This window comes from Lynx canadensis, chromosome E3 (assembly GCF_007474595.2).
Source record: "Lynx canadensis isolate LIC74 chromosome E3, mLynCan4.pri.v2, whole genome shotgun sequence".
Lineage (NCBI taxonomy): Eukaryota > Metazoa > Chordata > Mammalia > Carnivora > Felidae > Lynx > Lynx canadensis.
This window is the reverse complement of record NC_044318.1, coordinates 34722466-34736445: the sequence shown is the minus strand read 5'-3', so window position 1 is coordinate 34736445 and position 13980 is coordinate 34722466. Positions and strand designations below refer to the sequence as shown.

Here is a 13980-nt window from a genome sequence, read left to right as displayed (position 1 = left end):
CCGGTGCAGCGAGGCGAGGCAGGAGATCGGCGGGCAGCTAGTCGGGCCTGGCGGAGCGGCCCGTACTCCGCGCTCTATTGGCCGGGTCTGGACAGGCGAAAGGCCGGCGCGGGCTCCGGGAGCTCCCGGCATCCCTCGGGCGGCGGCGGCGGCGAGGCGAGGCGAGACGAGGCGGAGGACCGTGAGCGGTGGGGCCGGTGGCGGGTAGAGGTGTGAGGGCGGCGAGGGACCTCAGGGGTAGTCGGGCCGGTGTGGCCGCCGCCGCCGCCATGCAGGAAATCATCGCCAGCGTGGACCACATCAAGTTCGACTTGGAGATCGCAGTGGAGCAGCAGCTCGGGGCACAGCCGCTGCCCTTCCCCGGCATGGACAGTGAGCGCGGGGCCGGGGCTGCGGGCGAGGGGCGCGACCGACTCTGCCCCGGGACCCCTCTCCCTCGGTCCCGGGGCCTGCTCCCCATCGGGCCTGGGACTCCTTTCCTCCCCATTCTGGGACCCCCTTCAGGCTCGGGAGCCCCCCTTTCTTGGATCTTTGATCCCCTGGGGCTGTCCCAATACAACCTTCAGGAGGGCAGAACCATGTCTGGCTGTTCAAATAATTCTTGAATGAAAGCGAGTGTCCTGGATTGGAAATTACTTCGCTCCCCCAAATAAAGGAAAATAATTAGATATCCACCTTTTCCGCTTGCTCCCCACTTTGAGCACCCTCTTCTTGCTTTCATCAGTACTGGGCGGTTGGAGGAGTCTTGCTGGAGGAAGGACCACCTGTCCCTCTTTGTAGGAGATTCCCAATTAGACACTCAAGCTCCATTCTTCTGAGACTTGCCCCCCCTGGGAGCCTATCCCTCACTTTCTCTCTGGACCCCAACTCTGTGTCATTCATCACAGCTGGGCAGCTGCCTGAGCTCCCTTCCTTCTCCACCTTCAGATGGTAGCTCCTGGCTCCCCCACCCCCCAACTTAGGTGGATGTCTCGCACTTTATTTTTATTTATTTATTTTCTAAAGTAGGCTCCACGTCCAGCACGGAGCCTGATGCCGGGCTTGAACTCACAATCTTGAGATCAAGACCTGAGCTGAGATCAAGACTTGGACACTTAACTGACCGAGCCACCCAAGTGGTGCTCCCATGTCTAGCACTTTTTTAAAAAAAACCCAGCAGTTTTCTTGTTTCCTTTCTGGACACACTTGGAACCTGATGTTGTAACATTAAAGCCTAGAGGTCATTACGTTCAATCCACAGATGGGGCAACTGAGGGCTGGGAGGGGGAAGGGACTTGTGGAAGACCACTTGGTCTATGGCCATTCAGTACCTAGTAAAACCAGGTGAGCTCTCCAGTGTTCTTGACTGGTTTGGTCTGCGGTTCCCTATGTTGTGTTTTATGACTGCCAGAGATCCATGTTCTCCTACCAGTCCGTGGCCTGGAAGAGCCCCCTGTAGCCTCATTCCCCTCAAGTGGCCACACTTCTCATGCACAGTCTTAGCCCTCTGGACCATCCCATGTCCGAACTGGGGGTAATTAACTTCTGTGATCTTATGCCCTAACCTTTCCACAGCCACTTGAAAGCATCTTGCTTATAGGAGGTTCTCAGAATAACTGGTCCCAGCATATGTGTCTCATGTTGCAGGGAATGGCTAAAATGAGCAGCTTTTTTCTGGCTTGGTCTGGTTTTGCATTTTTTTGCCAGAACGTTTCCTGTACCCTTTGTGGTTAAAGGCAAGAAGGGTCCCCTCCCTGTGTTTTCAGCTGTCCCTAGTCACACCTCACTTTGTTTGATGTCTCTGTTTTCCTTTCTGCAGAGTCAGGGGCTGCTGTCTGCGAATTCTTTTTGAAAGCTGCCTGTGGCAAAGGTAAGAAATCACTGGCTCCCCGACATTCCTCCTGAGGTGCTTTCCACCACCCAGCCTTCAAGCAGACTTATACGCTGTCAGGTCTGGTTTGCTGCAGACTAACAGTGTCCCTAGATGAAATCACTGTGCTTTGGATAGGCTAGGAACACTATGGGGTATTTTGCCTGAAATTTAAAACACAGGATGGACCCTCACTCTGAGTCTGCCTTCTCACCTCACTTTCCCTGTGGCCACGAGCTGACCTGTGACATGGGCAGAAGGTGTGAGTATTGAGGTGTTCAGGCACTTTTTCAAGATTACAGAGTTAGTGAGTGGCTGAGCCAGTGTCTGAACCCAAGCCTTTCTGATTCTACAGTCAGCACAAGCTCACTGTCCTCTGTATCCTCTCATGAAAAACCCCTACAATAGTCTGTCCTGTGGAGCTTTGTTCATACTAACTGGGCTCCAACAGAGGCTGCTGGAACCAGACCATCCATTGATTCATAGGGAGACAGATTGCAGGTGAGACCTTACATGCCATGTATAGGTCTGGGCATTTTTCTTCCTGTAGGCAAATTTATTTGGAAACTAAATTTTTTTTTTTTTAACGTTTATTTATTTTTGAGACAGAGAGAGATAGAGCATCCGACTTTGGCTCAGGGCGTGATCTCGCAGTCCATGGGTTCAAGCCCCACGTTGGGCTCTGTGCTGACAGCTCAGAGCCTGGAGCCTGCTTCGGATTCTGTGTCTCCCTCTCTCTCTGATCCTCCCCCATTCATGCTCTGTCTCTCTCTGTCTCAAAAATAAATAAACATTAAAAAATTTTTTTTTAAAGAAAAAAGAGTTTCCAAAAAATAATAGTAATAAAAATAAATGAAATGATATGAGTTTCCAAAAAAAAATAATAATAATAAAATGAAATGAAATAAAAATAAATACGAGTTTCCAAGGGTGCAGCTCTGTCCCATCTGGGTGGCTGGTCGCTCAGTTCCTGCCACAGAAGGCCAGTTTGTATACAGAGCATTTCTTCAATTCTGAAGTTGATTTTCTTTCCTAATTCTTGGAGGCTAAGTGGGCATTTATAACTAGAGGTGGAGCCCACTTGGGGTCCAGGCTTCTGCTGGTATCCTCTTTACCTTCTGTTTCTTAGAGCCGTGTTTCCCAAACCCCAATCTTTTTTTTTTTTAACTACCCCTACAATTTTTGCTATGTCTGTGTATCACTACAGCTATTCTTTAATTAACAAATAAGCTTATTTCCCCACCACCCGAAGGCTTATTAAGTTTCCATCTTACTGCAGCCAATTAAGCCGACTGTGCTCTTTTCCTATGGGGCTCGGTGTGGTGTGCCTGCAAACAGCAGCCTCCTTGGTGGTCTATACAGCCTGTTGATTGTATAGGTTGCCCTAAGGGACCTCGGAGACAGCTTTTTCTGGTGGACATTGAAGTTTGGCCTCACGCTTTCTCCAGTCTAGGCTCCAGACAGGCATGCGGGGTGCCTTTGGAAAGCCCCAGGGCACAGTGGCCAGGGTCCGCATTGGCCAAGTCATCATGTCCATCCGTACCAAGTTGCAGAACAAAGAGCATGTGATTGAGGCCCTACGCAAGGCCAAGTTCAAGTTCCCTGGCCACCAGAAGATACACATTTCCAAGAAGTGGGGCTTTACTAAGTTTAATGCAGACGAATTTGAAGACATGGTGGCAGAAAAGCAGCTCATCCCAGATGGCTATGGGGTCATATACATCCCTAATCGTGGCCCCTTGGACAAATGGTGGGCTCTGCACTCATGAGAATCTCAGCACTACCCCTCCCTATTTATGCCCACCAATAAATCCTGCTTTCTATCTTAAAAAAAAAAAAGTTTCTATCTTACAGTAATATCTGTGAAAGCATGGTTTGATGTTTTAGTTAGATTTTTCCAAAACACATAGAAAATATAGAAGTACTAAAACTTAGACGTGTGCCCATGTACTGCCTTCTGCCAGGGGCAACCACCGCCGCCCAGGACATGTTGCTCCCAAATACTGCAGGGAAATGTGGGGTGAAGGCGCCGCCCTCCTCACAGTGCGCTTTCTTGGCAGGGGGCATGTGCCCATTCCGCCATATCAGTGGCGAGAAGACGGTTGTGTGTAAACACTGGCTGCGGGGGCTGTGCAAGAAGGGGGACCAGTGCGAGTTCCTGCACGAGTACGACATGACCAAGATGCCTGAGTGCTACTTCTACTCCAAGTTCGGTAAGCAGATGGCCCGGCCCCTCTCTGTACTCGGACATCCAGGCTCAGGAGCTCTGGAGAGGCACCCAGAACGGAGACCCAGAGGGGATAAACAGCTGCTCAGGTGCCCATGGTGTCTGCTAACTCCCATCTTTACAGCTTCACATGAGAACCTCATGCAGTGCCTGCCAACCTCACCTGGCCCTCTAGTTTCAAGTTCTTTGGAAGCTGAGGCAACTGAGGGTCCCATGGTGGGTGCAGCTGGCGGGAGGCCTTGTTTCTGCTCACGTTGACCTTTTCCCTCATATCGGCTGTTGCTTCCAGACTGGCGACTCCTTGCCCCCCAGGTCTGAGCTGGTTCCTTCTGTCTGGGAGTGCGATCCCAGGTATTACTTTGACTGTCCTAAACAGGGGGCTGTCTTGTGGTGGCCAAGAGCTCCACTCCTCACCTTGAGGTTGCCTTGCTCGCTGTGTAGAGAACATGTGCCCTTGGCTGTCCTGAGGACTGCATGGAGGAGCGGGGGCAGAGGGGGCTGCTCAGCAGAGCTCTTATGCTCCCTGATGGAACTAGAATCCACCGCTCTCTGCTGTGGGCGGAGGTTGCCCAGGAAGGAGCCCTGTTGGTCAGGATGAGGATGGGCTCTGGTCCTGGGACCGCTGGCCTTGTGCAGGGGCTCAGCGGGGGGCTGGAAGCCTGCTATACTTTGCGGTGGGCTGGGGGTGCTGGGGAGCACTGGACATGCAGCACGCTTTCAAAGCACCGTCATTAGGAGACATTAATTATTCCAGCAGCCCGATAGGCATGCCCTGCTGGTTTATTATGATAGTTGTGGCTTTTTTTGTAGAGGTGGCATAAGCTATGAAGTCAATGCACAGATAGTCAGAAGTAGGACCCAGGCTTCCCAGCCGCACCCCCCCCCCCCCACTGCCACCACCAAACCAGCACTGGAACCAGCACTGGAAGGGGGGTGTCCCCTTTTCATGGAAGCCATCTCCCATCTGGACCCAAAGGCAGGAGACAACCCTCCTGGAAGACTCTTAAGAGCACCCCTGAAGGCTGGCCTGGGTTCCTTCATTCCTGCCGGGCCTGGCAACCTCCCCACTGCCTCTGATGCTTCTCTGCCTGCCCTTTCCCCACAGAGCTCGCCCCGGTGCACATGTACCATGCAGCTTCTGTTACCTGTGACACAAGTGAGGGTCCTCTTTCAGCACTGGAGTGTCGGTAGTAAACGGGAGAGACCCATTTCTCGTCCCGCGGTGCTTTTGTTCTGGTGGCCCAGGGAAAGAGGCAGCTGACAGCAGTGAGACAAAGTTGAAGATGATATGCATGGGGCACCTGGGTGGCTCAGTCGGTTAAGCATCAGGCTTCAGCTCAGGTCATGATCTCGTCGTTAGTGAGTTTGAGCTCCACATCGGGCTCTGTGCTGCCAGCTCAGAGCCTGGAACCTGCTTCACATTCTGTGTCTCCCTCTCTCTCTGCCCCTCCCCTGCTTGCACTCTGTTTCTCTCTGTCTCTCAGCAATAAATAAATGTTAAAAAAAAAATTAAAAAATAAAAGAAAATGATATGCAAGGGGCGCCTGGTGGCTCAGTCAGTTGAGTGTCCGAATTCAGCTCAGGTCGTGATCTCACGGTCCATGAGTTCAAGCCCTGCGTCAGGCTGTGTGTTGATAGCTCTGAGCCTGGAGCCTACTTCTGATTCTGTGTCTCCCTCTCTGTCCCTCCCCCACTCACACTCTGTCTCTCTCACTCTTAAGAATGAATAAACGTTAAAAAAAAGAAAAGAAAATGACATGCAATAAGCACTCTAAAGGAAATAAACAGCAATGGGACCACATGAGGACCATATTTTCCTTTAGGCTAAGTGGTCAAGGAAGGTCTTTCTCAGGAGGGGAGACCTGAGCTGGGATCTGAAGGCTAAGAAGGGGCCGGTCACGTGGGGCGGGGGGCAATGTGGCTGGGGGTGGAGGAGCCTGGGGAGGAGTGGGCTAGACCACATAGAGGCTTGCGAGTCTGGAAAGGGATTTGCGTGTTCTCTGGCCACCAGTGATCAGATTGTCCTTCCGTGTGTCACATGGATCGGGGAGGGCAAGCGCGGAGGGGGTGGATCCCGTAGTTGGGTGAACGATGCCACTGGCCAGCTGGTCCAGTTGCTCCTAAGAGGAGCTGTCATCATAAAGGCTTTATCACATTCTGCCACAGGACTTCAGCCTTGAGTTCCCAAATCTTCCCTGTTTGTTCTGAAAGGTGGAATCCTCAGACCTTTCGCCTGTCCCGGCTAGTAGATGTGAAGGGCTCATCAGGGTAGGCCAATTATTTCCTGCTCTCAGTTGGTGCCTCTGCATATTTGGGCCCCTGCCCAGTGTCCAGGATACCCCCTTTGGGTAAGAGAGCCATGAGGTGGGTCTGGGTCTGGCTCTCCCGGAGCTGCCCCAGGTGGACGCACGTCTGGCTTTCCCTGCAGGGGAGTGCAGCAACAAGGAGTGCCCCTTCCTGCACATCGACCCTGAGTCCAAGATCAAGGACTGCCCTTGGTACGACCGTGGCTTCTGCAAGCATGGTAGGTGTCAGGGTGGCTGGGCCCCCAGCAAGACGCTGGTCCTCGCTTCCTGTCCCCACATGTCCCTCTACCTGTCCCAGCAAAATCTGGTGTTAGACATCTGGGGCTAGTGAGGCTTTTTTACACCCTCAGCTCGCCCGAGCCTCCCAAAGCTCCTGTGTGGACTGCACTCTCACCTAGATTTTCGGTAAGGAAACTATCGGTTTAGAGGTTGTGTGCCCTGCCTGCTGTCCCTTGTGAATGGATATGAGACAGAGCCAGCATCTAAAGCCCTGCTCTTGCTCTCTGCACCCCAGGCAGTGGTGTAGGCAGGGTTCTGACTGGCACAGGGGCACGAGGCCATCCCCCGAAGAGGGGAGTCTGAGTGACCCAGACGCTTGGCTCCACAGGTCCCCTGTGCAGGCACCGGCACACACGGAGAGTCATCTGTGTGAATTACCTCGTGGGATTCTGCCCAGAGGGGCCCTCGTGTAAATTCATGCAGTGAGTAGCCAGACCCTGTTCCCCTACCCGACTCCTGCCCCAGGCCCTGCTGCCTTCTAGATCTTTCCTGGGTCCAGCTGGGCTTTGATCATTAGGTGGTGTCCCCACAGGACCTGGGGCAGGGGTCACTGCTGCTCCCTGAGCTCAGAGGTGGCTCTGCCTAGCCCAACACTTAACCTTTCCTGGGTCATAGATCTGATGAAAGCTGGGCTGCGTGCATGAGAAAAGCTCATGCCTTGTAAGGGACCTCTGTTAAGAACCTGAGCCCTAAAGGAAGGAGACTGCAGTTTGGGGGCCTCTGTGGAGTCAGAGCTTGGGATTCCACATATACTAGTTTGTATAACTCTCAAGTGTGTGTGAGAGAGGATGACCCCATTTCGCGCGTGGGAACACTGAGGCTCAGAGCCTAGCCACTGGCCTCGGTCACATGGTGGTAGGGTTGGCACCTGGTCTGAGGCAGGTCCGTAGCCTCTAAAGCGGGGTTCACCTTGCCCAGCAGGGCTCAGAGCTCCTCTCCTGGGCCTTAGTGCACATCTGTCACTTTGGGTGGTTGTGGAGTCGGACTTCTCCCTGGGGTGGCGCTGGGACCGCAGAGTAGTGTCGTTCCCCTCTACCCCCCACCCTGGGCTGCTTCTGTCCACACCACGGACACCTGCACAGAAGCATGGTATCCTGGTCACTGCCACCCAGTGGGCAGGTGGCAGGTGCTGCAGACTTGGCGCCGCTTTCTGGATGAGAGCCAGGAGCCTGCAGGGGGCCCAGGGATTCCTGCTTGCGGGGCGGCCGGGGTGTCCCTCGGGATTGTGTCTTGTCGGAGGTGGTCTGGCACCTGAGTTAGAAGTGGATGTGGGGGCGGGGGGGGGAGGTCCCATGAACAAAAAGCCCTCCGGAGGCAGCACTTTGTGAAGGTCCCGAAGCTAGATGTGGGCAGAGCTGCCCAGGCAAGTCATTTCTTTTCACCCCTGTCCCCCGGAGGCTTCAGGGGCGGAGCTGAGAGCCGGCACCCTCCTCACGTCTGGGTGAGTTGCTCTGTGCTTGGGCAGAGGCTGCCTGTGATCTCCCGGAAATACCTCCTGGCATGGCCCCTCTCTCATCCCCTCTTCTCCTCTTCTCCTTCTCATCCCCTCTGGCTGCGGGGTGACCAGCCCTCGATTTGAACTGCCGATGGGAACCACCGAGCAGCCCCCACTGCCACAGCAGACGCAGCCTCCAACAAAGGTACTGTGCCCCTGCCCCTCCCTGGCCCCGTAGTGCTGCCGGCCCCCGCACTGCCTGCCCTGGTGCACGGTCCGCCACAGCCCCGGCTGGTGATATGTGAGAAGGCAGTGAGGAGGTGGGACAGGAGGGGAGTCACCCTGAGTTCCAGCAGAAAATTCAGGGAGCAGAATGGTTTGCATCTCCCTGTAGAGGTGGAGGGCTCTCTGCTATGTCTGCTAGAGCCGAATGCCCACTTGGCTTCTCACCCCTTCTTGCCTGGTGAGTGCCTCAGTGGCGCCTCACCCCCCACCCCCACTCCCAGGGGCCAGAGCGGAGGGCAGCGCGAGCGCCGTGGGTCTGCTGCGCTTGCTTCTGGTTCCAGCCCTTCCTGTTTCAAACAGGGAAACAAACTAGAGGGAGGGCCTCGTCTGAGGTCCCGCAGCTGGGCAGGAGCAGCTGGGGAGCAGAACTGAGGCTGACTGGTTCTCCTGCCAGTACCCTTAGCGCTCTGAGTGGAGGTTCCTAGCAGGACAGGCTGGGAACAGAGCTGAAGGACCAGCTGGCTTCACTTTTCTAGACAAGGGGTTCCCACAACCCAGCAATGGGCTGATCCCCTCAAGCATGAGGAGAGGGAGAGATGCCATAGACAAGTGGGAATCTGCAGCAGCAACCCCCAAAACCAAGGGCACCCGGGAGTCAAGGGTTGGGGGCCCAGAAGAAGGGCTGGCCAGGTGCACTAAGCAGGGTCTCAACAGGCTGAGTAAACCCGCCTACTGATCTTGAATCCTTACCTGTTACCTGGCTGGACTCTGACCCCATTGCCAAAGCCCTGCTCATCCTTCATTGCTACAGGCTGAGCAGCTGGTAGGGGGCATGCCCCCCCGCCCCTGGCCCCACTGCACTGACCCCCACCCTCAGGAGGCTGTGGGACGACTCAGAACTCCTCGCAAAGCCAGGAACTGGGTGTGGGTACAGCCATGACAACCTGGGGCTTTCTAGCTCAGTGCTCCTGTATTTGCGGAGGCCGGGCCGGGACCCCTCTTGGTTAGGAGGTGGCCTAGCTATCCGGCCCGAGCCCCGAGCCCCCCGTCCCCCTTGCTCACATGACTCCCTAGTGGAGGGCCCTCTCAGCCCCTAGACCACAGGTCAGCACGTCAGCCTCCAACTGTTTTTCTGTGACTGTTGCTCGCCGTGTAGGCTGCTAAACATCTGGCTGAACCAAGCGTTCATCCTGACCTGAAGCTAGAACCTCAGAAACAAAAGTAAGGCCTGCTCATGCCCTCGCCCTGCTGCCCCAGAGACCTCCTCGTCTCTTTGGTGTTTTGTTTTCTACTTTTATTTTTCGTTTTTGTGTGTCTGCATGGTGTTTTTCGGGCAGCGGCTCCTGCCATCATCACCAGATGTTTCTTTTCTGGCTGCTCTCCTGAGCCGGGCCACCGCGGAAGCCCTTCTTCCTGCTGGTCATGCGGGAGCAGTCCCGCCCTCTTTTTTCCTGTCCCCATTGGTAGTCTGCGTGCACGTGTTTTCCGCAGTAAAACCGTGTTGTGTAACTCTTTCCAGCAAAGTAACAATCCGCCATTACAAAGGTCGTCCTCCTTGATCCAGTTAACGAGTCAGAACTCTTCTCCCAATCAGCAGAGAGCCCCGCAGGTCATCGGGGTCATGCAGAGTCAAAACAGCAGCGCAGGCAACCGGGGACCCCGGCCGCTGGAGCAGGTCACCTGTTACAAGGTGAGTCCTGGGGCTGGGGGATGGGGCAGGGTCTTCACAGTCAGGGGCTGTTCCCTCATTCCCCAGACAGTTAATTTTGAAAAATGAAAACATCTATGTTTTTGCTGACCATAAAAGTGACAATGGGCTGCTCTGTGACCATGCTGCTTCCTTCCACGACACACCAGGGCCAACAGAACGATCACACATGCTGTTGGATGCAAGGACAGAGTTTGAAGGAAAGGGAGGGGAATCTTCCAGAGGCCAGTAACAAAGTGGAAGCATGGGTTAAGGGAAGGGAGTAAGCTCTGAAGCTTCTGGATGTCCTCACATCCACAAGGGCGCATACCTGAATGAGAGGGACAGCTTTACCACCCAGGAAAAAAACAGACTAGAATCCCCCTGAACAGAGTGGGACGCTCAGGGGAAGGGTAAACTTTTAAAAGTCCTGCTAGAAAACTTGTGTTGTTCTTGGCTCTGGATGGAAAGGGGGGGAGAAAAGTGCCTTGAGACTTCATAGTCACCAATGGTCCCTTCATGAGTTTGGGGCTGTATGCACACCCTTGGTGAAGGCTATACAGACTTGAATTTTCTAATCAGAAACAGCCCCAAATGTGGGCCCCTGGAATCTGGCTCTATGAGGAATTTATTCTCAGCCCAACCACACAGAATTCCCACAGCTAAAGTTCCGAAGAATGAGTTCATAATCAAAAATCACAAAACCTAGAAGGAAGCAAACCCCACTGAGGGAAGTCAGCAGAAACAACTGATAGTAGAACTAGGCTTACAAAAACTTCAGATTTCAGTATTTTACAAAATACAGAATTAGTACACGCTTTCTGTAAAAACATTTAGAGGACAGATATGTTTCAGGTACACAGTGTTATCTCTATTCCCACCTTTCCTAAAACAGCCACTTGACTTAGTGTGCTGTGTTGTCACGATTTTTGGTTTTGGTGTTCCTTCAGGCCCCATGGGGGACCCCACTTAGAGAACGGCTGTGCCAAACTTACTCACATAAGCACAATGAAAGTACATTTTAATGTACATAGGGCCCTAGTATGTATAACTTTCTATAGTCTCTTTTTCTTAATACTATGTTGTGGATTGAACTATGTCAATATATGTGAATGTAATCTGTTTCACTGGCTGTGTAATATAACTGCAATTTACTTTCCCAGTTCTCTGTGGATAGCAGTTTATAGTTTTTGTTACTAAAAACCATGCTGAATCTGACACTTAGACCTCTGTGAGCTCTAGTCTGATAGCATCCATACCTACAAGTAGAAGGTCCGAGTCAAGGGGCATACGCTTAGCTTAAATTGTTCCTAGAACTTTCTCTCAAGAAAGGCTGAGCCACTTCCCACAGCCATCACTCACTCACTATGCACCTGCCCTGGGCCAGCTCTACTGAGAGAACCAAGACTGTTATTGCTGTTACCCAGGAGGGGTTTGTGTTCTGCAAGGAGGGGAAGGCAGGTGCCCCCAAGCACCCCCAGGTGCTTTAACTAAAGTTAAATGTGCACTTGGGTTCACAGAATGCCTCAGGGATTTCTGAGCCTGAGCCCTCCCAGGTGAGGAGAGAACAGACAGCTTCTGACCAGTCATTCGTCAAGTACGAGGAAACAGGCATTGTAGCTGTTCTCTGGACACCCCTCGCCCCCACCCTGCCCCAGGACTCTGCAGCGAGGCCTTTGAAGCCAGCTCTCCCAAGTCCTGGGACTTACAAAGGTGTAGCCAGAACCCAACAACCTCTTCTCACGTCAGGCCCTTCATGGTTGATATTCAAGACACCTTGTAGGAATCCTGGGTTCTCCAGGGCCAGCTGTGGAAGCTGACAGACATGCCAGGTGCTGTGAGCAGGGTCCCAGTGAGCCCTTCCCTCTGGTGATCTCACCAGAGGGTCAGCCGGCAGCTCCACAGGCCACTCATCCAAAGTCACACATACATATCAGACAGCCTTGGAAAACGCAGGCCCTGTGGGGTCAGGGGGATAGAGCAGACGAGAGATCTGGGCATTCCAGGGTGAGGAAGCTGGGGTTGGGAAGGCACTGTGTGCATTAGTGCAGGGTGAGTGCTCCTACCTGTCTCCTGACCGTTGTCCCGTGCTTGAGGCTGCCATTCACTACCTTTTAGTTCCTTTCTTTTTGGGGAGGGAAAAGAATGAATGAAGAGAAGCTAAGGCAGGGCCTGGAAAATCAGAGCTGGGACAGGTCAGAGTCTGCTAGATTTTTCAAGTGATTTTCTGGGTCTGTTCATCCAATTCTAACCATTGTCCCATCTCTCTGATCCTGTAACCAAAACTTGCCCTGGGGGGGTAGCTTAGGCAAAGGTGCAAGAGGCAGGCAGGAAAACTGTGGGTGCAGCCCACCCTCCGTGTCCATGCCAATGACTCCCCGAGTTGGGGAAGGAGCCTTGTGGCTTCTCTCACCTTGTTGCCTCCCGTCTTCAGACAGTGCCTCAGAAAGGTAAGTGACTGGCCAGCCTTCCAGAGGGGCTTGGTCCCCAGGCAGGTGGGGGAGCTCGATTCCCATGGGATTCTCCTCATCCTGCCACCCACGACAGACCTTCCATGGATAGGTCCCTTGTTTGACGTGGGCGCAGCCTGCAGAAACCCCCGCTGTGTGCTCTCAGGTCACCCTCTGGCTGTGCAGCCCCCTTCCATCTGCCGAGTTCCTGGAGTTTCTGCAATACCTTTGGAGTGTCTTCGTTGGGTCTGAATGAAAGTCTGGATGACTGAGAATTTTGGAGTCCCCATACCGAACCTGGTATTTGGCAGGTGCTACTTTACCTGAAAATTGCATTTGAAAACGGTGTTGTTTTTTTGTCTCCTCCCTCCCTCCCTGCTGTTCCCAGTGTGGCGAGAAAGGACACTACGCCAACAGATGCACCAAAGGCCACTTGGCCTTTCTCAGTGGACAGTGACAGCAGCTGGAGCCAGCTCAGAGCAGCCCAAGGGTCCCCACTCTCAGGGACCACCCTGGGCCATCCTTGGGAGCGTGCACTTAACTGTTTAACGCCAGTGTTGGTGCAACTCTGGCTGGAGCAGGCAGGCAAGCACGCCAGGGTTCATCATTCTGAGGGGCTGCGTCTGACAGTTTCCCTATTATTTGCTGTAAACTTTTTTAAAAGGGGACAAGTGCTCCAGTTTGGTCAAGTCGGCATCATGTCTGTCTAGGCATCGACACCTGTCCGCAATTCCCTGCACACCGCCCTCTGGGGAGGGGAGGAAGCGGTGGGGAAGGGCTCCTGCCAAGCAGTCTGTAGGGAAGGCAGCCCTTCCCCTCGAGGCCTCATTAAACACCAGTTCTTGGTGACCCCAGGGGCTGTTGGATCATTTAAAGCTGGTCATGCCTGCTTCCTCCACATCCTGCTGAATTCAGAACCTGTGCCTGTCCGTGTGACTTGAATGAGGCGGCCCCTTGGGGCAAACTTAAGTGCACTCCTTGTCTCTACGACTGGGCCCTGCTCCGAGGTGGCAGTGGTTGAGAGGAAGGGCACAGGGCTCTCAAGTGTGAGGGGCTTTTGTTCTGGGCTCATTTCCTTGGAGTGCCTCCTTATCAGTGGCATGGCTGAAGGTATGCCTTAAGCTGGAGCTGCAGACCACCCAGTAAATCGATGACACAGTCTATCTGTGCACCTACCTCCTGCCCCTGAACCTGGAAATGTGAGACTGTCACCTGCAGCCTGCTGGGCAAGTGGGCCTGTTCAAGTTCAGTTACAAGAACAATTTTTATGAGATCGATTAAAGCTTGTTTTTTACGCTGCGTCTGGTTACTTCAGGGACCCACACCAAGGAGAGGACTCTTGCTCCTGGCTGCGCTCAATGCCTGGCACAAAGCTTCCATACCAGAGTTTGTTTGTCCCCTTTCAACAAACGTGAACCCGCTGGAAGGAAGGAAGGGCCTCTGTACTGGCAGCTGTTGAAGTCTGGAAGCTCAGCCTCTGGAACAGCCACATAGTAGGTCTCCTTCATTTCAGATGCTGGAT

General features: G+C 53.6%; 1 protein-coding gene and 1 non-coding gene across 5 annotated transcripts; both read left to right on the top strand.

Moving 5' to 3' along the window:
• Positions 1-166: 166 nt before the first annotated feature.
• On the top strand, positions 167-13752 carry CPSF4 (cleavage and polyadenylation specific factor 4). Of its 4 annotated transcripts, none has more exons than XM_030300435.1 (8): positions 168-372; positions 1799-1849; positions 3910-4062; positions 6505-6600; positions 6990-7083; positions 8229-8301; positions 9841-10011; positions 12847-13016. In XM_030300435.1, exons 1-8 carry the CDS (start codon positions 270-272, stop codon positions 12913-12915), a joined length of 810 nt encoding a protein of 269 aa, XP_030156295.1. In that variant the 5' UTR covers positions 168-269; the 3' UTR covers positions 12916-13016. The 4 variants fall into 4 exon arrangements, with proteins under 4 accessions (XP_030156294.1, XP_030156295.1, XP_030156297.1 ...); XM_030300437.1 differs by having other exon boundaries at positions 169-372; positions 9919-10011; XM_030300436.1 differs by having other exon boundaries at positions 169-372; positions 9916-10011.
• LOC115504636 lies at positions 3123-3255 on the top strand. Its single transcript, XR_003965740.1, has one exon. It is a non-coding gene; the product is annotated as a small nucleolar RNA SNORA70 (small nucleolar RNA).
• Positions 13753-13980: the final 228 nt, after the last annotated feature.

Excerpts from the sequence above, each read along its gene's own strand:
- CPSF4 (XM_030300434.1), top strand. The coding sequence starts at position 270 with ATGCAGGAAATCATCGCCAGCGTGGACCACATCAAGTTCGACTTGGAG. Across the intron at positions 1,850-3,909 it reads GAAAGCTGCCTGTGGCAAAG|GGGGCATGTGCCCATTCCGC; the intron begins GTAAGAAATCAC and ends CTTTCTTGGCAG. Across the intron at positions 4,063-6,504 it reads CTACTTCTACTCCAAGTTCG|GGGAGTGCAGCAACAAGGAG; the intron begins GTAAGCAGATGG and ends CTTTCCCTGCAG.